The sequence below is a fragment of the Lontra canadensis genome, unplaced genomic scaffold (assembly GCF_010015895.1).
Source record: "Lontra canadensis isolate GAN:19392208 unplaced genomic scaffold, GSC_riverotter_1.0 scaffold45, whole genome shotgun sequence".
Classification (NCBI taxonomy): Eukaryota; Metazoa; Chordata; class Mammalia; order Carnivora; family Mustelidae; genus Lontra; species Lontra canadensis.
In genome coordinates, this window is record NW_022631039.1 from 7112920 (window position 1) to 7139414 (window position 26495).

At 54.8% G+C, this 26495-nt stretch overlaps 1 protein-coding gene across 11 annotated transcripts in view; it reads right to left on the reverse strand.

The window, feature by feature from the left end:
* The window catches only part of CUX1 (cut like homeobox 1), a 352264-nt gene that overhangs the window by 22756 nt on the left and 303013 nt on the right, over window positions 1–26495 (reverse strand). For 3 of the 11 annotated variants that reach the window (XM_032872497.1, XM_032872495.1, XM_032872494.1), the window contains 4 exons: window positions 18635–18937; window positions 14965–15153; window positions 8897–9161; window positions 2879–3666 (listed from right to left, as the gene is read on the reverse strand). The exons of 3 other annotated variants lie outside the window; for them this stretch is intronic. In XM_032872497.1, the coding sequence (XP_032728388.1) occupies window positions 2943–3666; window positions 8897–9161; window positions 14965–15153; window positions 18635–18937 (1481 nt within the window). In that variant the 3' untranslated portion in view covers window positions 2879–2942. Of the gene's footprint in view, window positions 1–2877; window positions 3667–8896; window positions 9162–14964; window positions 15154–18634; window positions 18938–26495 lie in introns of those variants that run through there. 5 more of the 11 variants (XM_032872505.1, XM_032872498.1, XM_032872496.1 and 2 more) reach the window with 4 other exon arrangements.

Sequence of the window (26495 nt, forward strand, 5' to 3'; positions counted from 1 at the left end):
CTTGGAAGAGCCCGAGTGGCTGTTTTACTGTTTCTTTCTGGCCACTAGAATGGACAAACTTATTTATACTTTCTCAATTTCCTCGGGTTGAACACCTTTGTAAATAACAGTCATGCCTTTAAAACTAAAACACTACCCTAGTATTTCGGTTAACTCCCTGGTTTTCATTCTAATGAAAAATCAGATATTCAGAGATTGATCACACACGATGACAAAATTCCCTCGAGGTTTTCGTGGAGAGGACACCACAGTACTGTCAGGGGCTCTGCTACTCACTGTCCTAGGGGGTCACTAACGCAAACTCGCTCTTCTTAACGCACCTGCATCGAGCCAGATGGTAATCTGCTTCCCCTTAAGCTCCTCCATTTTGAATTCTCTTCTCACTGAACCAGGTATCAAGTTCGAGATGATACGACCATCGAAAGACAAACAGCCTGCCTCCCAGCCTCCTAGAGCCTTCTGAAAACTTCTTATTCATGAAAAGGCATTGTCTTTAGTGTAGTGACTCTTAAATTTGTGAAAACTTGAACTAAGTGCTGCGGTTGCAGGTTAAAAGACTGTAAATGAACTACATAATTCCTAAAACATCATGCAAGAAATGTGGTTTCACATCTTACAGTCAAAGTCCTACAAAGTTAATTAATACAAGCACACTCAGGTGTAATAGTGGGAGCATACCTTGAAAATTATAACTCCCTCCCACCCCCCCAAATCAAAAAAGGTAATATTAATTAAACTTAAGAAATAATGAATGCACCATTAAAATGCCATCCAAAGATGTTGACCTAAGACAAAGGTTTCAATGATACACAATACGGTCAAAAAGTTTTCAATCAGTAATATACAGTAGGACAACTACATCTTGTAAATTATACCCAATACTGCCGGCAGTCTATCCCTCTAAGAATATTTGCCTCTTTCATCCCTTCCTAACAATCAGATAATAAAATACAGCACCTATAAATAAGCAAAAAAAAATATATATATATATACCGAAATCATCTATTGTTAGTTTAAAGATATGGCAATAAAGGAGTCTAAATTAGCAAACTTGTAGAAGCCATAACTGATAAAACAGCTTATTGAAAAAAGGTGGCAGTAATGCACTCTATGTGTGCACAGGTACTTAAGAAAATACACAGACGTATAAAATTGCACACACGCACACACGCACACTCTCATCCGCCTCTATTCTCACGCATATACACATAGACAACAGGAGGAATCCGAGACAAGTTAGACTTCTGATTTGTACTTAGACTGCCCTAGACTGTGCATAAAAGAACTGTTCCAAGAGGCAGAGTGAAGGGAGGGCCAATGTAAGGTCTGGTCTGGAAGTGAAGAGCGACAACGTTTTGGTGTGAGTGCGGGCCGTCTCTACAGGGGTGGGAGCAGAGCCCAGACTGCCACGTTCTCTCTTCTGCAGGGAAGGCAGCTTCCCACGACGTCAACAGTCCTCAGTGCTTGTGGTGGGAAGAGCGGGTGGGGGGGGGGGGGGGGAGAGTGCGCGTGCGCGAGAGCCCTGCCCAGGCCCGGGGAGCGGCGGCCCCTGGTGGGGCTCAGTCCATCAGGCGCCCGGGAGAGTGCTGTGCAGTGTGCTGCCTTGTGTGCCAAGGAAAGCCTGTTGCCCACGCCGGCCGGGCCCCTGCGGCCCCCGACTGCCTGCCGCCGCCTCAGCGGCCCAACTCTTTCCTCCGTGCTTTACACGCTCGCACGCGTGCCGACGCGCTAACACAGACGTAGACACCATAAATTAAACAGAATGAACGGGGACATGCTACAGTTCTAACTTGTCTCCTAAACCTCCGAGATATGAGGTCTGATCAGCGTGCTCTGCGGTTAGAGGTTAAAAAGCAGATTATAAAATACCTAGATTCGGATCTTTTCTTTTTGTCCTGATTTGGCCTAGAATGGAGTGTATTAAACAGACCCTGGCCGGCAAAAGCCCAGAGGTCAGTTAAAGCTATGGATCACTGTGCACTACATGTCAGGATTCTATGCACGTACGAGAAAACACTACCTCAGCTACCACAAAATCAGATCGTTTCCTGATGTGACTTCTCTTTCTGTTAAAAAATATGTGGAGTAAATGTGTTTTATTTTAATTCAAAGTCTCAAACGAGAAGATTCTTTACTTGAAAATATTTAGGAATCCAAACTAGTGTGTTTAGAGTCGGTTTGACTGTGCAATCTCTTAGTGGCAACTGAACAGCTACAAAAACTTTCTTTTTTAATTTTTCTGAAAAATCCCCCCTCCCCCCTTTTTTTCCTGGTTTAAGAAGATAATAGTGTATTATCGCTCTGAAGCCATTAGATGGCAGATAAAAAGCCCCCTTTTAATATGTGGGTTTGATTTTTTTTTTTTTTTTAAAGCCCACACGAAAGAGGAGGGCGCAAGGCAAAGCTGTAAGAGTTATTCCAGAACCTGTGGAAATCACTTAGGGCAATAAAAAAAACACTTCAGGGTACAAAAAAGCTCGACTACACATTTCCGTTTTCTTCCTTGAAAACACGACATAGATTGGGCTTAATGCTCCTTTGTTTTCTATATGCACCTTGGCCTATGGCGATTTTGCCCTGTGGCCCGCAGGGCGGTAAGTGCGCAACACGGTCCAGGCCGCGGAGTCGGCGCCCGCCCTTCTGCCCGACCCGGCCCGGCACGGCCCGGCCCGGTCCAGCCCAGCCCAGCCCAGCCCGGCGCAGCTCGGCTCGGCCAGGCTCGGCCCGGCTCGGCCCAGTTCGGCCCAGCTCGGCCAGACTCGGCTTGGCCCAGCTTGGCCAGACTCGGCCCGACTCGGCCCGACTCGGCCCGGCTTGGCGAGACGCGGCTCGGCTCGGCCCGGCTCGGCCCAGCTCGGCCAGACTCGGCTCGGCCCGGCCCAGCTCGGCCCAGCTCGGCCCGACTCGGCCCCGCCCGGCCCGGCTCGGCGGGCGGCGCCCTCTCAGAACTCCCATTCGATGGGCTCCTCCCGGCTGGCGGCCTTCTCCAGGCGGTGGATTATGCTGTTCAAGTTCGCGGCCTTCTTCTTCCTCAAGGGGTTGTCTCGCGAGTCCCTGGCGCCCGCCGCCTCCGGGAGGCCGAAGAGGCTCTGCAACGAGCTGGCCCTGCGGGCGGCCGCCGGCGCGCTGGTGCTTGGCAAAGCAGAACTCCTGTCGGCGCCGTCCCGGGCCCGGCAGGGGCCCTCCGCCGGCGGGGCGGCTGAGGTAGCGGCGTCCTCCCCGGCCGCGGGCGCGGCGGTGGCGATGGCGGGGTTTGGCACGGACCCCGGGCCGTCGGCGGGGCCCTCGGGCGGCGGGGGCGGTGGCGGCGGCGGCGGCGGCGGGGGCGGCGGGGGCGCCCGGGGCCGACCCTCGTCGTCGGCGTCGTCCGGGGCCGGGGCCCCCGAGGGCGGCGGCTGCGCCTTCTCCGCCGGCCTCGGCGCCTCCTCCCGCTCCTCCGGGGCCTCGGCCGGCCCTCCCTGAGACTTGGCGGCGGCCGCGGGGCCGCCCGGCTCCTCGGCGTCCACGGCGCCCGGGCCCTCGGCGGCTTCCACGCCGTCGCAGCTGTCGCCCTCCGAGCTGGGCGCCGCCCGGCTGCTTCGGGCCGACGGGGAGTCGAGGGCCCCGGCCTGGCCCTGGCTCCCCGCCTGAATCTCCTCAATGAACAGTTCTCTGCGGATCCGAGACCTGCGAGACACAAGCGGGAGGGCGCCGTGAGCGGGGCTGCTGGGGGGTCACCCGCTGGTTCCCAGATGCTGCGGCGCCTTTGCCGGGTGGTCCCTCGGCTGGCTGCCGCGTTCAGGGGCGCCCTCCCCACATGCCCGCCCCACCCCACCTCCCAGCAGGTAGTGGGTGGCATGGTCGCACTCTGCACACCCCGGCCCCGCCTGGTGCGGGGTACACGGTGGTGACCGCGGACGGGACTAACAGATGGAAATGCAGGACGGACGCTAACTTGAGAGACAACCAACGAATACACAGCGCCCAAGGCCAGAAGCTCGAGCCTGGTGCTCTGAGCCACAGGTCGGGGCCAGGGCCCTGGGCAGGGTCACTTTCGATCAGGCACGAAGGAGACCACATCTGCGCTCCAACACACCAAGCATGTTGCCGTCAAGCAGGACCGCCCCTACCGGGGACCCAGCGCTCCCTTACTTTGTGGTGTCTGAAGGAGCAGCTACAGATGGGCCCTGGCCTTCCCCGTTTTGGGGCCCTGAGTGACATCAAGAAAGGACTCTTCTTAAGTCTGTTTCTGTGCCAGAGTTTCTCCTTCCATCTGCTCACAGCACTAGGCTCCATCCGAACTCTCTAGATGGTTATTCCAAAGAGCTGAAAAGCCTCTGATCAGTGTGCCAGCTGCTACTGGAAAAGCATCCTCAGGTCATCGGGCAGAAGCCCACTGTCCTGCAGAAACTGGGCCTCCCGACTGCCCTTGGTTAGGCACGCGATAAAAATATTTTCTGCAGTACACGGACCCCAGTAGAGGTGACATGTTTGGAGAGCCCACTCTATGCCAGGCCTTGTGTTGGACGTGGGGAGTGTTGAAGCCAGGGAGAGCGTTTTCAGTCCGGTGTGTCCAAACACTCGGTGGTGGTGATGTGTTCACGTTCGTATCTGCTCCCTGCACAGCCTGAGCCCTGACCCTTGTCCCGAGGATGGTTTCTGAGAGAGAGCTGCAGGGTGAGGTCCTAAACCTAATCCCCTCCACCCCCCACCACCCGGAAGTTCTCTGGCATAAGTGAAGACTTTCTTCCTTCTCTGGGGCTACCACGGGGGCCTGTGAAATGCAAGCCCTTGTTGATAGGCTCTTGGACACGGGGCTGTGAGGGCGAGCCTGTTCTGCTGCCTTTCAAGGCTCTCCGCAGCCAGGAATGTCTGCTGGGGTGAACGCCTAATCCCGTCCCACCCAGGCTGGGGAGGTGGGAGCTAGATGGGCAGGCCATAGGTCTGCTGGTACTAACTCTGAGTCCCTGGGGGTGGACTGGCCCACAACAGAGCACAGGCTTTATGGACCCAGACCAACCTGGGTTTGAAATCTGGCTTTGTAAGACTTACTAGCTATACAGCTTGGAAGAAAGGTCCTAAGCTGTTTTGAGCTTCAGATTTCTTATCTGAAAAATGTGGAGAATAGCATCTTCCTTGTAGAGATATTAAGACTAAAATATTAACGTATAATATGGGACACAAAGCAGACCCAGAAAAAAAGGGGACTGTTCAGACCCTCCACCTGCCTTTTGAGTGACAGATTCCCTGGTGTTAGTGCTAAGGCTGAGCTAAAAGGCCTGAGGGGAGGGAAGGGACAGCTGCACCTGGGGCCTGGTATCCTGGCTGCCACCCTCGGCTGTTCGAGAATCTGATTAGACGCTCCTGGTTGACTGCTTGGCATGTACTACATGCTCAACCGACCGGAGACCTCATCCTTAGTCTAGATTTGACTCCATGTCCATGAAAAATACCGTCTTCTGATCTAGACAGACCAGGTCCCGGGAGGGGATCTGGTTTTCAAACAAGTCACACAAGGTTCGCAGGACACCGTGGTGTTTAGGGCCTGGCAGTTTCTCCCGGGTTGACCTATTCTTCTAGGAGGAGACCAGGTGTCCTGCGGTAGGTAGTCTGTTCCGGCTTTCCTGGCCCTGTTCTTGGGTGAATGGTCCCCTTAAGATACTTCTAATGCCCTCAGAGTGGAAGGATAAGAGGAAGTAAAATTGTATTTTTTTGATGTGACTAAAAATTGATCCCCCCTTCCCTGTTATTCCCTGTGGGGTCCGGTAGGGCAGGGAAAAAAAAGAAAATCAACTTCTGCTGTCTAACTCCCGCAGAATGTGAGAAACTCTCTCCTCCCTGAGGAATTTGGTGCACCTGTGCCAATCCTTACATGAAGCTCTCGGGGGTCTACCAGGCTAAGTCGGTCTCTGTTCGAAGCGTTTAGTTGGAGAGCTAATGCCATGGAGGGAGAACTCACTCTCTGCTCGGCGCTTTGCCTCCTGGGCGACCGGGTAACTTCAGTTCTTTGGGCTTTATGCAAATTCTGAATGACCTAGTGCTCACTTCTCATCTGACCTATTTTGTGGCTTGTAAGATTCTTTTTAGGGGCGCCTGGGTGGCTTAGTCGGTCAAGTGTCTGCCTTCGGCTCAGGTCATGATCCTGGGGGGCCTGGGATCAAGCCCCGTACCAGGGGAGCAGGGTAGCCTGCTTCTCCCTCTTCCCTGCTTGTGCTCTCTCTGAAATAAATAAAATCTTAAAAAAAAAAAAAAATTCTTTTCAGTTCTTTTTTCAAGACCCTGCACATCTCACACCTCTTCCACGATATTTTTCCAGATCTCTGCAGCTGAAACAAATCTCCGCCCGGTTCTTCCATTTGTCTTAGCCCGGCCCACTTTGTCGTGGTTCTTTCTTTTTTTTTTTTTTTAAATATTTTATTTATTTATTTGACAGAGATAGAGATCACAAGTAGGCAGAGAGGCCGGCAGAGAGAGAGTGGGAAGCAGGCTCCCTGCCGAGCAGAGAGCCCGATGTGGGGCTTGATCCCAAGACCCCGAGATCATGACCCGAGCCAAAGGCAGAGGCTTTAACCCACTGAGCCACCCAGGCGCCCCTGTTGCGGTTATTTCTGAAAGGAAACATTTACTGAACGTCTACTCTAGATCTGGATCTGAGCTCTTTTGCTAAGTTCTGAGTTCTACTGCTCCTTCTCCTCTCTCCCCGTTCTTTCTTGTGTTGCAAATGCTTGAATTTGCTCATGTTCAGTGCACACATGGGGCCTCGCCACACTGAGTGGCTGACCAGCTGTGATGGGGTGGGCAGTCCCTTAGCTGTCAGCAAGATGAGTGACAGAAGCTGAGAATTCTGGAGAGCGTGTGCCCTGGCCAGGAGGAGGGACCGCCATTCAGCTGAGGCCTGTAGGTGAGATCTGGGGAAGAAGGTGACCCCAGCGGGGCCGGGGGAAATGGTTCCTGGAGCTGCTCTGTGTAACAGGAGGCAACTTTACTCGGTCCTCTCGAGTTAGCACACTTGCACTAAAATGGGCACAGTGTGCAGAAGGGTCAAAAGTACATATTCAAATGCACCTCTGTGTCTGGAAAGTGAAAATGGGATTGCACGACACCTGGCAAGCGGTGGGGGAGGCCTCTGGGGAACTCTGCCCAGGTTCCCATTCATTCTCCTTCATTTCCCTTGTCTACTGTTCTTGAAGCTTCCTTCCCTGTAGAGGGAACGCCACCGTCACCCCTGCTAGCCTTGCTCTGCCTCTGGTTTTAGCTCATCAGTGAATTTAGGATGAGCAAGCTGGTTGTGCTCAGCTCGTGTGCTTGCTTTGCCCTCACAGGAGGCAGCGCGCACACGGGGAGGCCTGCGGGCGACAAGTGCTGTCATGACGGAGAAATCTGCCTGGTTCCAGGGGGTCAGGCAGCAGGGCTGTTAGGCTCTCACACTCAGCTACGAATGCGCACTTCGCTTTCATCAGCAGTCAAGGTATTATTTTGGCTCCCGTCTAATATTTTAAAACCTCCCAGTTAGCTCAGCACCTGGGGGTGGGAGTGGGGTTGCCGGGCCACTCGGGAAACCGCAGCAGAGCCTAACAGATAAGGCAGGGGCCCGCTGTCTAGGGTGTGCTGTTGGCTGCCGCCTGTCTGAGGTGAGAAACCAGGAGGGCGCTACCTGCACTGGCTACGTGTGTGTACTGGTCACTTGGGTAGAACCAGGAGTGCCTGCCCCAATTTTGTTGAGCCCTGGAGGAAAGGGACATTTTGATGACAACCAGCAACTGACGGTCACCTCCAGGGCATTCGGCGCTCACTCCCACCACGGCACTGGGAAGTCGAGGTTTCTGGCAGAAAAGTCTGGATTACAGCTATGGTCAACAAGGCTGTGTGTCCGTGGACTTTCATGAGCTCATCCAAACATCTTACCCTTGTCTGCTTTGTTCTATGGGAGAGCGCTAGGCACTTCTGCCTCGGTCCTTTACTTAACCCCTCGGAGTTTTAGGTTTTCCACCTATGAAGTGCAGGTAAAAATGTGTCCCTTAAAAGACTGTGAAGATCAAGTGGGACCGTGCTGATTAAAACATTTGGGGGGCGTCTGGGTGGCTCAGTGGGTTAAGCCTCTGCCTTCAGCTCAGGTCATGATCTCAGGGTCCTGGGATCGAGCCCTGCGTTGGGCTCTCTGCTCAGCGGGGAGACTGCTTCCTCTTCTCTCTCTGCCTGCCTCTCTGCCTACTTATGATCTCTGTCAAATAAATAAATAAATCTTTAAAACACTTGGGCTCAGTGTCTGGAGATCCAGTAGATGCTCGATAAATCTTCATTAACTCATTTAATGACAACACTACTCAGATTTATTTGGAAGATAATGCTGTACAAGACTCCCCAGGTTTCCACTAAGAAACCTCTGCTGGGGGGCGCCTGGGAGGCTCAGTTGGTTAAGGAATTGCCTTTGGCTCAGGTCATGATCCTGGGGTCCCAAGATCGAGTCCCACATCGGGTTCCCTGCTCGGTGGGGAGGCTGCTTCTCCCTCTGACCTCACCCCTCTCATGCTCTCTCTCTCTCTCATATAAATGAATAAAATCTTTAAAAAAAAAAAAAAGGAAGAAACTTTTGCTGTTGTGGAGCCATGGATGCCTACGTCCTTTCTGAGTGATAACTGTTTTTCTGGCCACAGCAGATGTGCGTGGTCTCTGACCATGTGATCCTACACCTTGGGAGTTAAAAACTCTAATGAAACTTTGAAAAGCCAACTAACTGACCAAACACCAAGCTTTTAGTAACCCCCAGCCAGCCAGGGCCAAGTCCCCAGAGCGTCATCCCTACGCACCGTCCCCAGCCACTGTCTGTGGGACAGACAAGCTGCTTCCCGAGGGCGGACGGCACGCTCTCCCGGAGCCCTGATTCCCTGGGCCCAGAGCGGCCTGAGCCGGAGCGTACCTGTAATTGTGGAACCAGTTGATGACGGTGCTGGTTTTCAAGTTGAGCTGGGTGGCGAGTTCTTCGATGGTTTTTGGTGACGGGTATGGCTTTTGCTGATAAGCTCGTTTCAGAGCTTCTTTCTCCTCCGGAGCCAGCACCACTCGGGGTTTCTTCAGCTGGTGCTGGGGCTGGGGGCTGGCGCCCTGGCTGTAGTCGATGCCCGCGGACGGGGGCTCACAGGGCTGGCTGTCGCTGACTGAGCTGTGCCGCCGCTTCATGTACGCTGAGGGAGGGAGAGAAAGCGGACTGAGCTGCAGGCCCCGCTGGGAGATCTGCCCAAGGACCCAACCCCCCCCCCACAGTACCACGGTGCCCCGTCAGTTCACATGACTTCTGTGTGGATCATGCCAGCTGGCCGCTCTGCCCTGCCCTTCCGAAGAGCGTCTCAAAACACTTGGACTAGAACTGTTCGGAATCCCAACACTCATCAGGGACCTGCTCTGCCGTACTGCGAGGTCGCCGGCCGTCCCTGCTTAACGGCTTAATGGGGGATGCAGAGAAGTGTACAGGTGACACCTGCAGAGTGCAGCGAGGGGTCAAGGGAGGCTTCCCAGGAGAATCTTGAAGGCCAAGGACTGATTAACCAGAAGAAATAGGGGATGAGGTAGAAGATGGTAGGAGGCGATTCCAAGAAGTGGGACAAGCATGTGCAAAGACCCAGGGGCACGAGACAGCAGTTCCAGAGTGTGTGTGTGTGTGTGTGTGTGTGTGCACATGGGGTGTGGAGGGGGATGGAGGAGCTGGAGAGACAGGTAGAGTCTTGGTAGGCAGGACGTTTGGACTTGACCTTAAATGCAGTAGGAAGAAATGAAAAGGTTTTAGTTTGGGGAATGGTATGAGCAACTACACATGTTTTGGAAAGGCTGCTCTGGCCGCAGTTTGGAGGACGGGGTGGATGGGAGGGCTGGCAGGAAGGCCCTCAGTTGGGAGATAAGAATGATAAAGACTGGAACCGGGGAGGTGGTGGAGGAGCTGGAGAAAAGCAGAGGATGCAGAGGTGGTGAGGGCCAGAGCTGACTGGACCGGCGGACAGACTCCTGATGGACCGAGGAGAGTGGAGGAGCCTCCTGGTCTCAGGCTGGGCGATGAAGGGGGCTGCTGGTGTCTCTGGGCTGGGCAGCATGGAAGAAGGGAGAAGACGGTGATTCGTCTGGAGACAGTGAAATTGGGGGGGGGTCTCTGAGTCGCCCGCAGGGAGATGTCCGGTAGGCAATGGGACAGGCAGGGATGCAGCTCAGAAGAACAGCTGGGCTAGGGAGAGGGATTCTCGGACCACTGGAACAGAAAACGCGGTTGCCATGTATGCCGTCGAGGAGAAAGACCGGGGCTGAGAATGGAACCCTGTGGGACACCCGTGGGCAGAGGTCCACCAGGAAGCAGCAGCCAGGAGAGAGACAGGAGGGGACAACGGTGGGAGAGAAGGGGTGAGTGAGGAGAGGTGACCGATAACATCAGTGCTGCAGAGAGCCTGATGATGACCCAGAGCCAGAGGGCAGCTTTAGCGGTTAGGACAGAACTGGGGGCTGCGGTGAACGGTGCAGTGTCGCGGTGGGCGCAGAAGCCAGGCGGCAGGAGGAGGAGTACTCCACGGGAGGTGAGGGGTGAAGGCGGTGAGCCTGAGCTGTGACGTTAAAGATGTTCAAGTGAGAAAGAACAGCGAGACAGGATGGCTTCTAGAAGGCAAGTCAGGGCTGAGGGCGGATTTGAAGATGAGAGCGAGCTGACAGTGTTTCCAAAGCTGAGGGGAGAGAGCTGGGCATACAGGTGAGAGAGGGGATCCCTGCAGGTGCTGCGGAAGGCAGGACGGGCGGGGGCGGCAGGTGCAGACAAGCTGACAGGGGCTGGGGTGGGAGAGCCGGTGGCCCGCGTTCTCCCGAAGGAGGGAGGCGGAGCAGAGGTGACCTGAAGTGATGGGGACAGAGTCTTGAGAAGGGTGGAAGAAAGGGGTGGCTGGGAGCGGGGAGAAGAGCAGGGACCCCGCTTAAGCTCGGGCCCCCCCAAACCTAAGACGGCACCAACCCATGTAGAGCTGGGTTGCCCTGGTCCCGGAAGCTAAGGAGGGCGGGTGGAGAGAGCCGGCAGGGCGCACTAATCTAAGGCTGGGATTTGCTGGGGGATGGGGAATGGGAAGGTGGAGAGAGAGGAGGCCATCTCGGATGGCCAGAGCATCCTGGAATGATGGATCATGGAGTCTGGGATGCTGGCGGAAGGAGGTAAGGGTACCAGAAGGCAAAATGATGGGGCGAAGCATGGGAGGGGAGATCGGGGGCCTGGAGGCCGAACGAGCCAGGGAAACACGGAAGGACAGCAGGAAGTGGTCAGCGATTGGGGTGTCTGGGAAGTAGAGCAGTTGTGGGTGACGGCAAGACTCGGGGAGAAAAGCCCAGGGTTGAAGAGGTCAGAGAACTTGAGGCCCGAGACAGGGTGGGGTGGGTTTTAAAATCCCCCTGGATGGGGCAGGACACGGGTATGGGGGAAGGCCGCAGTCTGGGGGCCACGGCCTTGAGAAAAAGTCTAGAGTGACGGAGAGTGGGGGCACTGGAAGCCCGGTGGCTGGAAGGGGCCGAGGAGGCGGGGGTCTGCCCTGGAGTGCAGGGGAGGGGGCTGGGAGAGGGGCTGGGTGCTTTAGCAAACATGCACCTGACCTGGAAGGGGCAGTAGGTGACAGCCCCACAGCCCAGGAGCTGGGAAGGAGCGGAGTCCTCATGCCCTTGACGTGGCCTTTTACCGGGGGAGGTCTGGAGGGGGCTGCGGGCAGCTGCCAAGGAAAGGGGACACTCCTCCAGGTTCAAGCTCTCTGTTCTTTCTGTGCTGTCAGGCTTCCCGTCCCCTCTGTCCTGACGCATTGCCCATTCCCAACTATGCTTCAAGTTAAAAGCCATGCAGACTTCTCCAGCAAACGAGTCCTCCATAGTGAGCTTTCTAGTGGGTTAGCTTGAACATGGTCAGAAAATTCCTTACAACTTCTTAAGACGGATGCAAAATGGGACGTTAAAATTATTTTCTTCAAGCAGCAGCAGGGAGGAGGGGGGAGGAGGAGCGGCTGTAGCAGCAGTGGCCAACACCTGCCAAGCGACCCTCCCAGTTCCGCCCGGGGAGAGGGACCTTGACCGTCATGGTGTACAGAGGAGGAAACCGAAGCCTGGGAGTGAGGTGACCTGCCTCGGGTCACACAGCTGGTACGTGACAGGCAGCCCTGACGTCCGGGTCACAGATGAATGTCACAGGAGACAACTGTGGGTGGTCGGGGTTCATCCGCGGCCACCCGGGAGAGGAGCCCACGAGCTAACCCAGGCGGTGTGCGCATGCGCACGAGCGTCCGGGGGCACCGCAGGCTGGTTCAAGGGCCATCTCGGCAAGGGACAGGAAGCAGAAGGTGGACCGCGGTGGAGATGAGACGAGACGTTCAGAGGAAGGAAGAAGGAAGGAGAACAAGAAGACGCGGGAGCTAACAGGAGAAGCAGCAAAGCTTTCGTTCAGGAGGAGCGGGAAGCAGAGATCACGCGGGATCAGCCGGAGCGTAAATTCTCATCCAGTCTAGACTGGGAGCCACGACGGGCTTTCGTCTGTTTTAAAGGGACCCAAGTTATTCTAAAAACTCATTTGCTGAGCGGTTCCCTGTGCTGGTGGTTATGCTCGGCATGTTCTTTCTGATGCTCACAACCTAGAGAAGTCCGCATGATAGGCCTCGTTCTACAGAGGCAGAAACTCAGACCAGAGAGTGATGAACTAACTTGCTGTTTCAGGATTCTATCTAGGAACATAGTTGAGGAGGCAAATCTTGCCCCAAAGGGAATGCATATGAAACAGTCAGTGGGGGGCGCCTGGGCAGCTCAGTGGGTTAAAGCCTCTGCCTTTGGCTCAGGTCATGATCCCAGGGTCCTGGGATCGAGCCCCGCATAGGCTCTCTGCTCCGCAGGGAGCCTGCTTCCCTCTCTGCCTGCCTCTCGGCCTACTTGTGATCTCTGTCTGTCAAATATATAAATAAAATCTTTAAAAAACAACAAAAAAAGTCAGTGGCCAGAAAGAACCCAGGCTGGTGTGCCCAGCGGGTCGCCCCCATCGGGTGGAGGACCAGTAAGAGGTGGAAATCACAGCAGTGCTATGCTGTTTCATCCACTGGTGTGTCTGGGGAAGCATCCCTGCTAGAGGGAGGGAGAAGACGGTGGGTCCACAGCTGCTTTTAGGGACCTTGGGATGTGAGGAGGGGCCTGGTCTGGCCGAACAGTAACTCTACTGTAACACAAGATGGCGCCCAGAGCCCGTGCTGAAGGAGCGCAGGACTAGGAAGCCCCCCGAGATCTACTTGTGGGGAAAAGGGTTCTTCCCTAGTGGCCTTCGAGGAGAAACATACCAGCGGGTGATGGAACCAGGGCTGTCCCTCTCCTGATGCCTGCAGTCACGGGGGTGGGGGGCTGCTCAGGGGGAGGCTTCGGAGGGCTGGCCACAGGAGGGGGCTCCCCGGCACCGGGAGCAGCCGCCACACCGAGCTCAAGGCTGCAGGCGTTGCTTTTTGACAGCGTGCGAGAAGCCTTAACGTTGCTTAGGTGGGCACTGATAATCGTTGAAACTCGGTAACGGATGTATTGGGTTCATGATACTGTTCTGCCTTTTTGTTTCAAATTTCCCAAGGTAGAAAGTTAAAGAACTTCTGGAAGTGATGTGGCACCAGGCGCCTGTGGCCGCCCAAAGGGCTGTGGCCTGTGTCAGGGCCTTGGTCTACACACCGGAGGGCGGGCCCAAGTCCACCGGTCCCAGAGTGGCGGGCTCTGGGCACAAGGAAGCGTGACACCCATCCGAGAGCAGTGGCTCCGGAGCCGGCCAGCCCGTGACTTTGGAGTCCTGCTCCCGCCTGTTAGCATCAGGCAAGTCTCAAGACACCAGGGCCGCAGCTTTCCCAGAGAACGTGCCTACACTGGGCCGAACTGGGCGGGCTGCGTGAGGCCTTAGCACAGCCGCTGGCAAACAGGAGGCCTGACCCCATGGAGCTCTTGGAGGAGACATCAGTGACGCTCCCTTCCTCCCGGAGCTCTGGCCCTTGCCTTGGCTGGGTGACAACAGTGCCACCAGGCTGGCCATGAACAGCAGACTCTCTTGGTAAACTCAGAGGGTGTAAGCCTGGGCTCCGTGCCCAGCCCCTGGCTCAGTCACGAGAGCCCCAGCCACATGGGGGTGGTGCCTCGTCTCCACATCCAAGGGATTCCGATTTGGCCACTCCATGAACTTACAGCGCTGTGCCCTCTGAGGGCAGGACCCACAAAAGGGGAGCAGCAGGTTGGAGGCAAACCGGGAGACGGAGCAGACATTACTTGGTACCACTGAGGTGCTCCCGCTGGGCGATTTCTGCTTTGGGGCCTCCAGGGCAAGAAAAAGGCTGACGAACATTTGAGAGGGCTGCAGGTGTACATGGAGAGAAGAGCCGCACTTGGCCTTCAAGGGGGCTGAATCCCACCCGGCCCCACAGCCCATAAAGTAACAGCCAGAGAGACCTGTTCTGGCAAGAATTTGCTCTTCTGTGCTCCAGGCTGGGTGACCTTAACGGAGGTACGCAGCTTCTCTGAACCCGAGTTTTCCCTGTCTACCAACACGTTTATGAATGATCTCACCAACAAGATACGATACGGAAGGCCCTGGCTCGTGGTACACCTGCACGAGACGTACTACCCCATGCACCCGCCAAGGCAAAGACAAGAAACAAACCAGCCACCACTGAGCGCTGTGCTGCTCACCTTTTGGTGGCTTTAAAGAAGAAACAGGGTACAGTGACTGCCAGGGTGACCACGAGGAACCGCGCGGTGCCCCCTCCCTGACGCTAAAATGTATTTGGGTTCAGTCCACTGGGGAGAAAAAGTCACAGATCTTTCCAGTCTTTGTAGGTACTCGTCAATTGATGATCGTTGAAAACCCCTTTCTGCCCTGCCTGACCACAGATCAGTGGCCCTCCCCAGCTCCGCGCACAGGCCTCACAAGAAATGGCGCATTCGCAGATAAGGCGGCAACTGGCCAGAGCGGGCGGTGGGGCTTACCTTTCTTTTCCATGCGCTTCATGTCCATCAGCTTCTCCACGTTGTTGGGGTCATTCAACCACAGCTGCATCCGGACAAAGGGCTCCCGTCCCTTCAGACTGAGCTTGTGCCAGGGCTTTGGGCGAGCGAGGAGGTCGGAGACGGAGCCCTGGGTGAGCCCTAAGATGGTCTCCCCAAATAAGCGCTGACCTGGGAACAGAACCGAGAGAGATGTCATGACGGAGATCTAGCATCTGGAAGGACAAGTATGAGCCAAGGTTAAAGTCAGGCACGGGGCGTGAAGCCCCAGAGTCTGGTCAGCTGGGTCCTGCCTCAGAGCAAGCACTTTCTAGAAGCATTTCTTCAAGGGCACCAGGATGGCTCAGTAGGTTAAGGGGGCGACTCTTGGTTTCGGCTTAGGTCGTGATCGCGAGGTTGTGGGATCGAGCCCCGCGTTGGGCGCTGCACTTGGTGCAGAGTCTGTTTCGGACTCTCTCTCCTGCTTGCGCTCGCTCTCTAATAAATAAAATCTCTCTTTCTCTCTTTTTTATTAAGGAGCATCTCTTCAACCAGACTTGTGACAAGCTCCATCGGTAACGGAGTCAGTGTTCCTCGAGCATTCTGCGGGACACGATGATGTTTCTCTCAAAAAAGCCTCCAGGCTTTGGATGTACTGAGGCCTGGATAACACACCTGCAGTGCTTGTCAGAGGTGGTTAATCCCTCGCTGGAGCCCGGGAGGTTAAGTGGCGCACGGGGAGCCCGCTCTTACACAACCTCAAACCACAGGGCTGTCTGGCTCCTCTCGCGATTAGCGAGGTTATCCGGTCTTGCTGAGAAAACAGGCCACTTGACCCAAGGTCACAGCAGGAAAGAGAAGGAGAAAGAGCCCCTCAGCTCTGTGTTTCTGAAAAGCAGGCCATTTCCAATTCTAAAGTCCATTCCTGCAGTCTAAGCTGCCTCCGCTGACTGGAGCTCAAAGGGGATCAAAACCCCGTCCTCGAGGCCTTTTCTCTGGGGCCGTGGTGGGCAGCCTGCTCCCCAGGCTGATCAGAGGGGAACTCTGTTCTGGAGAGCTGAGCAGCCCCAGGTCTGGCATGTTCGCCAGAGGCTTGAAAAGAAAATTTCTCTTCTCTGAGAGCCATTCAGCTGCAGGTTAAGAGGGGCCGGCACTTTTGAAGGCGCGAATGAGAATCAGGGACAGCCTGAGCGACCGAATGGGAGAACGCAAATAATAGGACTTATTAGGTGGAACAGGAGACTGGGATCAGACAGGCCAGCGTTTGGGGCCACAGAGTAGGAAACGTGACTCCTGGGCCCAGAGTAGCTCTGCCCCTCCATGGAAGGGTGACTGTGGGTGATAGGTCCATGCCCTCCGTCTTCGAGACAGAAACACCGCCACGTGTGCTCACAGGGCAAGTGTGAGAAATGGCAGAGCACCCCCTTGTAAAAAGCCGGGCTTCAAGCTGAGATTTACCGCACGGAAAACTCTGGATTTGAGAATGTGTTTTTGGGGCATCATTTTAATTTATAGATACGTTTATCGGTTTCATAAACCTGTGTCCCTACATTTTAAATTCTTAGTTTACCCTATAAACATCCTAAGCCCTTACCAGTTTTCTGCTGTGGTTGTTTTATATAAAATTTTCTCATTCTCATCTGGCAAAGGAATCCTGTCTCCTCCCAAGGAGGCTGCTGTGTTTAGCAAAGTGATAGATGTAATAAACAGCTCGTTATCTGCGTGACCCACCTTGTTGGGCGGTGGGGGATCAAAACGAATATTCTTGGACATTTTTATTACTTCTAGAGGTTTCAGAGCAGCAGCTCTCAGTCGTTTTTGGGTCACGGACCTACTTGAGAGCCTGAAGAAATCTACCGGCCCTTACTTGATAAAACGTGCACACACACGCACTCTGCCGCTGATTTCAAGTGACTGGCCCAGGAACCCCTCAAGATCTCACCTGGAGAGGCAAGAGGACACCTGGGCCTTCCAGCTGCATGATTCAGCTCTAACTTGGCTCCCTCTGCGCCCTTTACTCCACTGAGAGACCCCAGCAGGGGAGGTGGCTGAGACCAGCTAGAGTGACCGGCGAGACTGCTTCTCCGCTCCACGCTGGCGCTGCGAAGGAGCTCTTGTGGAATTGTCTGCTCCGAGAGGAGGGAGCCCCCTCTCTCCGGTGTGGGCAGGTTCACCCCGGATTTGCACTTCCCAGCCCTTGAAGATGGGAGCTCCACGGGCCAGTGGGGCTCGACTGTGGCAGCACATGATCGACACCAGCCAGAACTCCCGCAAGGATGGAAACGGGGATGGGAAGGCCAAGGATGAGATTTTAATGTTCACGACCTCACAGCTGTGATCTCGCAACTTCTCAGTTTAAAATCTTTTTAAAAAAGATTTTACTTATTGATTTGAGAGAGAGAGAGAGAAAGAGCGCACAGAGGCCAAGTGAGAGGAGAAACAGACTTTCCGCTGAGCAGGGAGCCCGATGCGGGGCTCGATCCTGGGACCCGGAGACTGTGACCTGAGCCCAAGGCAGACCCTCAGCCGAATGGGCCACCCAGGCGCCCCTTCTCAGTGGTTTAGAAGTTTTCTTCAGCTGCTTGCCAGTGATTACAGAAACGACACTTCCTGTGGGGCAGTGGGCAGCAATATTCTCTCGGGCCCGCTTGTTTGGACACGTGACAAGGCTGTAAGGGAGGGCATGTCCTGTGTCTAGGAGACCCTGTGCATTTCAATCACTGATGAACATGGGGGACATTGTGGCCATTTTTATTTCTTTGAAATTTTAATTTTTTTGAATTAAATTAATTACAAGCAATCTCAGCGGACGTTACTTTTTCTTCTGTTCTGTTTTGCACACGTGGTGGGGTGGCAAGCCGGCCCTGAGCCCCCCGGCTGTGCAGTCACCGCACAAGCTTCCCTGAGACTTCCTTCTTTTCCTATCCCCTGGGAAAAGCAGACACGCAAGGCCCCTCTGCAAAATCCAGCCGCCCTTCGGGGTTGTCTTAACGTGCGCCGCACAGAACGGTGCCCCTTAAGTGACACCGACGCTTGGGAAGTAAGGACAGAAGCGTTTGGGGCACTTGGGGCACCTGAGTGGCTTAAGTTGGTGAAGCGTCTGACTCCTGATCCTAGCTCAGGTCTCCATCTCAGGGTCGTGAGTTCAAGGCCCGCATTAAGTGTCTGGGGAGTGGCTGTTTCCGTGCTCCGGGTGCCTGAGCCACAAGAACCCCATGTGGTTAATACTGCACCACGGGAGCACAAGGGTTTATAATGACCAAATGCTCTGCTATGGCCACAGTCACAGCTAGTGTCTGTGTGCCACAGAGCCCCTCGGCTGGGGCAGGCACGCGGCGGTTGGCCTGGGTCTGGGGTGAGGCCAACTCGGTTCCACAGGGGCTCCCTACTGCCTCCCAGTGGAGGGCGTGGGGAAGGGAGGCCGCTGCACCAGGCAGGAGGTGGGGACCATACCGACTATCAGGCGACGGGCGGGGTGCCACTCACAAGCCCGAGCCGGGGCCCCACGGTCCCAGATTTGCAGGGGAGGCTCCGAGAGCAGCTGTTCCTAGAGGTAGCTATCAACGTTTAAGCCCGCTGGCAGGCTCAGCCACAGTGGCCTCCACCCATCCTTCCAGAAACCCACAGGAAGCGACCCGCCGCCCACGACCTGGCAGCCGGGGAGGGAACCTACCGAGATTGTTGTCCGTCAGCACCTCCTTGACCCTCTTGGTGATGCCGTAGGTGTCCAGCTCTGGAGACATGGCCACCAGCTCTTGGATGCTGAGGGCCGAGTGTCCGGACAGAGGCAGCGGGGTGGCGGGCTGCGAGTCGGAGGCGGGTGGGTCGCTGGGCTCTGGTGGTTTGCCATCCTTACTCGCTTCGATGGGGGGACAGGGCTGTTGGACCAGCTCCGTCAGACTCTTCACGGACTCGCTGGAGCTCATCGGTGACTCGGGGGCGGGGCTGCAGCTGGCGGAGGTCTTTGGAGTGCTTTCTGCAATTAAAGCACACGACAGTCTGGGCCTGAGAAGAGGCGGCTTTCACGGCGCACGTCTGCTTTCCTGACCTAGGAGGTACTGGTCCAACACCCGCGCGGGCGGACGGCGTGGCAAGGTGTGGTGCTACGGCGGGGAGAAACCTCTCACGTTCCGACAGAATAGAGCGGAATGGCCACAGGAGCCTAGCCAGGGGGTTAAACAAAAGGTCTCTGTGGGCTCGGTGCAAGGGCGTTCTGCTGAGAACCTGCTGGCCTACGAACCGTGGGCTCTGGCCGTCCCGATTCCTTCCCACGGGACCCCATCACTCCCGAATTCCGAAGAACCTTGGCGGAATCATAATCTGCCATTTTGTTTGTTTGTAATTTCCAGAACAAAATGAATGGGTGGGTTCTTAAAGGACTGCCCACAGCAGGTGGCCACCATGGTGAGGAAGACCTTCCCAGAGGAGATGTACGGCCTCGGCGGCTGGCCCCGGGGGGTGCCCAGGACTGAGTCCCGGGACTCTATGTGGGTTTTTGCTGTGACCCCGGAGGGAGGGCCCCACAGCACCCAGCCTGGAGGTAACCGACCGAAGAGGAGCGCCCACTCTGTTCCCCGTCAAACCCCAGGGCGCGCTTTTGAAGGCCGAGCTCTGTTTATCTATGCCACCCACGCTGTCCCCACCGCCGGACAGATGGGACCAGAGTGGCTCCATGCTCTCCTTCTTAAGGAGGGTCTCTGCCCCATCACAGGTGACCAGCGGGGACTGCCACATGAGCTCTGCTGGGGAGCTTCTGGTTGGTCAGCATCACCCGTGAAACCCAGCATCCATTTTAGTTTTGGGGTGTCTGGAATAAAGAAAGGCTTTGGCCATTTCCTAATTAATTACCAGAGAGAGAGAAAGGCTGTGACCGGGAGGAAAGCACGGAATCATTTAGCACCATGGCCCTACCCATGAGGTAAAATCTGCCAGTGGCTCGGGGTTTGGTATGGTCTCCCTTGCCCCCCACCGAGCAGGGTACAGGGTAAGACCGCACAGCATCACGTGTGAGGGGCCAGGCCAGGTGTCGTCACATGGGTTCTCTGGCCCCAGAGAGATGATACGTCTCAGAAAGCAGCCCACTCGTGGAACATCGGCACACACGGGCATCCCCCACAAACACTCGCTACACGACGAGACAAAAATGTTAACGCTGAGTAATGACTGAGTTTCAAATGGCCACAGACGTGGGGTGTCCTTTCCTGGACATATCACATCCAGGATAAAAGCCTACCCTAAACTCAAGAGCGTGGGAGACGTCTTCCAAATACAAGGGCTCTTTCGCATACATACCCAGGAGGAGAAAATCCCAAACAAAACACCGCAATTCAACCGATAAACCCGTTTATTGTCCTAAACAGGAACAGAGTTCCACAGTCTCATAAACCTGTGTCCTCAGCCTCGAAAATGTGGCTTAAAGAAAAAAACAAAAAACAAAAAACCAGAACCCGGTGGTTTATGAAAGATGTAAAAGAGGCGCAAACAGCAGAAACGATCCATACAAATCTTTAAGGCAATATGAATCCTACAAATCGGATTTCTTCTCTCCGCTCACCTCCAGGTCATCACACAACTGGATATAAAACCCAGCAAATGTTATTTTTGTATCTGAAGCAGCAAAGAAATTATACTGTAAATTTGCCCTGATTCACCCATGCGAGGGAGTGATTTGGCAGACCATCCATCTTGCTCACTGCGGACTGTCAAGGATGCGCGAATCCCCACGTGATAAACAGATTCCTTCTCAGGTTTGTGTCCTGTAACCCACAGCAAGGTCAAAAGCATGGCTGCCTGGCGGCTAACAGACCGCACCGGGCCCCTGCCCTGGTGCTTTCCCTGTTTAGTGCCGCGCCGGCCGAGACTGAGCTCCTGGCTCCCCGGCCGGTGGGACGTTTCTTCCTCCCAGGCGTTCCCAGCAAGGGCTCGCGTGGGTTTTTGCCACTGAGAACCACTGAGAAGCCCTGAGAGAACCACACAGAGGTATTGGTCGCACGCTCCTGGCGCCTCTCGGTGCTCCCAACCATGACTGCAGGCACAGCCAAAGCCCTTAAGATCGAAAACTCCACCGGGGGCTTGAAATGTACCGGGCGCGGGCTGCCGGGCTGGTGCGCCCCAGACTCCGCGTCTAAACCGTAACAGACTCGAAGCAGAGCGCTCGTGCTGGGGGACGTTATTCAGAGACAGACACACATGGACACAGATGCAACCGTGTGTTCAGCTCACAGAAAGCAGGATCGGGCCCTGTGTCTGGATGGGCACGGACAGATGCAATAGCACACGGCCCCGTCGGGAGACCCTGCGAGTCCTTATGCGGAGAGCATCACGCTGGAAAGAGTCATTCATTCATTCCTTTCCTTCCTTCCTCCCTCTTTCCCTCTTCTTTCTTTCAAGATTTTATTTATTTATTTATGAAAGACAGACAGAGGGAGGCAGAGGGATCAGCAGGCTTCTTGCTGGGAGTGGGGAGCCTGACGCAGGGCTCAATCCCAGAACACTGGGATCATGACCTGAGCCGAAGGCAGATGCTTCACCGAATGAGCCATACAGGTGCTTGGAAAGAGTAATTTCTTTAGAAAGCTGTTTCCAGTGAGCACCCAGCTCCGGCGCGCCTGGACCAGCAAACTCAGTAACCAAAGCCACGCCCAGAAGCAGCCCCAGAGCCCCTGCGTGCAGGAAGGACATGTGGTTGCACGTCCTTGACCATCACGACAGAACACAAGACGTTGTCAATGGAAAAGAAGAAACATTCCTGTTTTTTTACCCCAAATATCAGCAACTGGAGGCTTTTGTCTAAAGTGACAATTTCTGAAGGAATAAGGCTTTCTTCCACTCCATGTAATTCAAAGTAATTTTGAAAAGAAAAAAAGGGAGGAGTCCTGGGTTTGGCATTAAGATACGAACTCAGGGATGGGGCGACCTCTACCAGCCAGCTGTGTTCACATGAACGACATTCACAACTTCTTGGGACACCCTGGTTTCCTCACCTGGAAAATGCAGACAGCGTTGTAGTAAGGAATAAACCCCCCATGTACCTGGTGCTGAGAAACACAACTTGAATATGATGGGTTTTGTTGTTGTTGTTTTGTTCTTATAAAAACAGTTACTAAACTGTATTGAAATGTGTTTGTTGGGGCGCCTGGGTGGCTCAGTCAGTTAAGTGTCTGCCTTCGGCTCAGGTCACGATCCCAGGGTCTTGGGATCCAGCCCCGCGTCGCGCTCCCTGCTTAGTGGAGCCTGCTTCTCCCTCTGCCTGCTACTCACCCTGCTTGTGCTCTCTCTCTGACAGATACATAAAAATAAAATCTTTAAAAAAGAATTGTATTTGCTTAGGGGGCACCTGGGTGGCTCAGTGGGTTAAGCATCTGCCTTTGGCTCAAGTCATGATCCTGGGGTCCTGCGACGGAGTCCCATGTCGGGCTCCCTGCTCAGTGGGAATCTGTTTCTCCCTCTCCCTCTGCTCCTTCCCACCCATGCACTCTCTCTCTCAGATAAATAAATTTTAAAAATGTATTTGTTTATACGAAAGTCCCCTACGTTCAGTATAATCTTGTGATTTTACTGCTGTTTCTTCCGCAGTTCCTGGCATGGTACGGATGAGATGACATTCCAGTCAAGGTAAGACCACAGGGACATAAAGCACATCTGTGACTGCTGGGGGCTCGGGGGCAGGGCTATACTACGAAGGGGCAGGAGAGAATTCTGGGGGGGGGGGGGTGATCGAACTAGTCTGCGTCTTGATTGCCAAAACTCACAGGACACTTCCAGGGGTGAAGAGTGAAGTTTGCTGTATGTAAATTACACTGCAGCTCCAAGTCATTCAGGACAAAGGGCCAGGAAAGAATAAAGAGATTTTACTGAGTTCATTCTTCCACTCGTTCCATAATCTGCTGAGTCGGGCCACTGGCAGTGTGGCGGGAGCCTGGTCAGAGGTGGCCCTGCCCCCTTTGGGGCTCACACCTAGGGGGGAGACGGCCATTCAGCACAAGTCCCTAAGGGGCAATGAGGGTTCTGATGAGGGATGGGGCCAGGGAGTGGGGACACGGATGTGGCCTGAGGAGGAGGGAGCCCCCCCCCCCCCGAGAGTGACATTTCTGGCGTGAATAGGAGTGTTAGCCAGGGGAGTCGGGAGAGGCAGGAGTGGCAAGGAAGGAAGGAGGTTTATTGGCGCCAGTCCTCAGGTGGGCTGAGGCAGGAATGAAATGGAGGTAGCAAGGATATAGGGCAAAGAGAGACCCCCCAGGACGGGGCTGGGGCTTTGAATGGGCTAAAATGTCTGCTTTAACCGTTGGGCACGGGCACTTGAGAGCCAGGTTTAGAAGACGGGCCTACCCTTCATCCCAGCAACGCTTCTCTTCTGGCGATGCCAAGTGGCCACTAGAGTGTGTATTGAAGCCTTTTCTGGAGGAGCAAAAGACCGGAAACAGTGTCCGTCACCAGCAGACCAGGTCTCCTGATCGCGGCGTGTTCCTACAACGTACCGCGTGCTCTGAACCGTGGTGAGGACGTCAAGGCCGGGACCATGTGTACCAGCGCCCGGAGCGTCCCGGGGGAGGCCACGAAGCCAGGACAGAATGACACAGAGCGTAACGTTCATATGTGCTGAGAGCCGGTACCTCCTCCATGTTTTGCGTGGCTACACGGCTATGCAGAGGCAAAGATTTAAAATCATGCCCAGGAACGATGAACAGCAAGTCCAGGAGAGAGAGCGGTCGCCTTCCAGGCAGACTGGGATGAGGGAGGGGTTGCAACTCCATCTCTGATGTTTTGTTTCTTTTACAAATATAGGACTGCGCGCTGACCCCACGTTCAGGGTAAAGTCGGGTGTTGGTATATGGATATTCACACGTATTTCTGTAATTTTAAATATTACAGACCTAACATTAAAAACCAAAAAACAAAAAACAAAAAACAACGCAGGTCAGTTCCCTGTTGCTTCAGGGAGAGAATGAACTTGCCGAAAGCAAGGTGGCTGGGGCCAGGAAGTCCTGTGTTCCGGGGACAGTGGGTCATAGCCCGTAAGGGGGCACAACATACAGTGGGGAGATTTTATCTAGGTTTAAAAACAGATGTAGGGGATAGCTTCAACAGGCCTTAGTGGCCGGGTGTATGTGGGGAGGGGGCTGAGGAAGGGGGAGAAGCAGGGGCACCTCCTGTGGGAGGGGCCTGGACATGTCGGAGTGCTATTCAGAGGGGGCATGTGACAGCAGGAGCATCTTGGGGTGGGGTGGGGGAGACCATATTAAGGAGCCTTATTTTGGGGCACCTGGCTGGCTCACTTGGTTAAGGATCTGACTCTTGATTTCAACCCGGGTCACGATCCTGGGGCCGTGGGATCGAGTCCCACGCTGGGCTCCACGGTCAGTGTGGAGTCTGCTTTTCCCTCTCCCTCTGCTCCTCCCCCAGCTTGTGCTAATAAATAAATAAATAAATAAAATAAAATAAGAAAGCCTCATTTTATCCTCATTCGTAAGAGCAGCTCCTACATAGGGGAACGTCATTTCCTGTGCATTCCCTGCGTGCCAGGCGCTGGGCTAAGGCTCAGGAGAACGACTGTCCGCCCGCGCTCCTCAGGGGACCTCACAGAGCGAGGCAGGCATATCTGTCTCCCTCCTTTGACAGACTCAAGTTGTCCTGTCTGGTGACGCAGCCAGGAACCGGTCAGATGTTCTGTATTCAAAACAGCCCACTTGTACGGCGGGGCCCGCACCTGTGTGTCCACTCATGGCCGCATGATGGGGCCGGCCTTCCACGACACGACTGCTCTATGGTCCAGATGTCAACATGCCTGAATTGGGATGGCCCGCACCCCAAGGCCAACCCACTCCTGGGATCAGGGAAGGGAACCAGAACGCGCTCGTGCCCAGTGCAAACAGGCCAGTGAACGGAGGGCGCGTTTAGACACTGCTGCATCTGATTCCCCTAAGGGCCCCGCAGTGGGAATATAAACTCCGTACTCCAGGTGGGGAAACCGAGGCTCAGACGGGCAACGTGACTTGTCCAGGTCATGCGGCTAGAAAAGGCTCTAAACCGGACTGAGCAAGCCTCTGCGTTTCCCCCCACCCTGTGTGTGGCCGTCACCGGAGCATCCGCGTGCCTGCCCGTTGTCCATTCATTTGCTCGCTCGCTCACCCAAGCATCCTGAAAGCACCTACTGCGTCACGCAGTCTGCCGGGCACTGGGGACAGGAGAAAGCAGACCCCCATCTCGGTGAGAGAAATCAGACACCGATGCCGATAAAAGAAATCAGACACCCATCTTGCTTCCGCGGCGCCCGCAGACAGCAAGGCCGGGCCAACTGAAAACGGGCAATTTGCATATTGGAAAAGCCCAGCCACACAGCTTGTCTATCCAACGCTGACAGCAATAGTAAGGCGTTCCATTAAGAAGCGATCCGTGTGGATTAATTTTTTTTTTTTTTTTTTTGCAAAGCTTTGAATCTCACGCGGGAGTCGCTTGGTCAGTGAGATACAGAGAACAGTGACTCGAGGCCCTCTGAAATGCAGGAGGCATTCAGGGACTATAAAAGGATTATGAAAAATATTATATTCCAAAAACAGCAGGCAAACAACAGCTGCCTTAAGTTTTCAGTAGCAGCCAGTTGAAAATGCTCACCCGTGGTAATTTCCAGAGACCAAGCTCCCTGTAGTTTATCCGATCCACGGTTGAAATTTCCATACCCGACCCTCTATCTGCAGTCATAATAACCCAAATTCCATTTAGTGTTCATTTGAGCAGTCAGGATAAAGTCATTTCTTATTATCTCCCTACTGTGTAAAAAACAGCTTGAAGGTAGGAAGTCAGCAAGCATTTTCACCAAAAAGTAATTATTGTAAGTGACATTTTTACTGCTGGCATGCCATAAGGCGGACTGTGCATTCAGAAGGACAAGTTGCTGAAACAAAATGACAGGGTACTCTGTGACATTCTGACAAGAACCCAAACATTATTTAACTGGTGGCTGGTCTGATGCACCACTTTTCATTATGTCCATAGTTTAGGCTTTGAGCCCCTGCCAAGCCAGGAAATTCCAAGTGACTGTAAAGACAGACAAGTATGGGGAGAAGGGAGAGGGGAGGGAGAAGATGGGGGGTGGGGGGTTGCCAAACAGAGCTGGGGAGCAGCATGGCAGGGCCCGGCACATGGAAATGGGAGCAAGGGGAGAAATCAAGGAGACGAGGAAAAGGGGGTTTGGGGTAAAGGCATAGGGGGAGGCGGGGGCGGGGGGGGGGGGGCGGCAGGCTCGTGGGCTGTGGCTGCACAGTGGGGCCAGGGTGGACCAAAGGTCCTGGGGTGCCCAGGGCAGGCATCCTGGGTCCAGCGGGAGCCCTGGTGGCCTGAAAGGACCCTGTCCTGCCCGGGGCCTTCCCGGGAGACGGGGCTGACAGCTTCAAAGGCCACCACCACAGCGTGGCCAGCAGTCTGCAATGCTTCTCAGTGGAGCTCAGATGTGGGTTCCGTGCCGCAGCCGCGGAATCCGAGCTGATGCGTCGGGCCCTGCTTGCCTTCTTCTAAGAGACCCCCCAACCCCGTGCCCG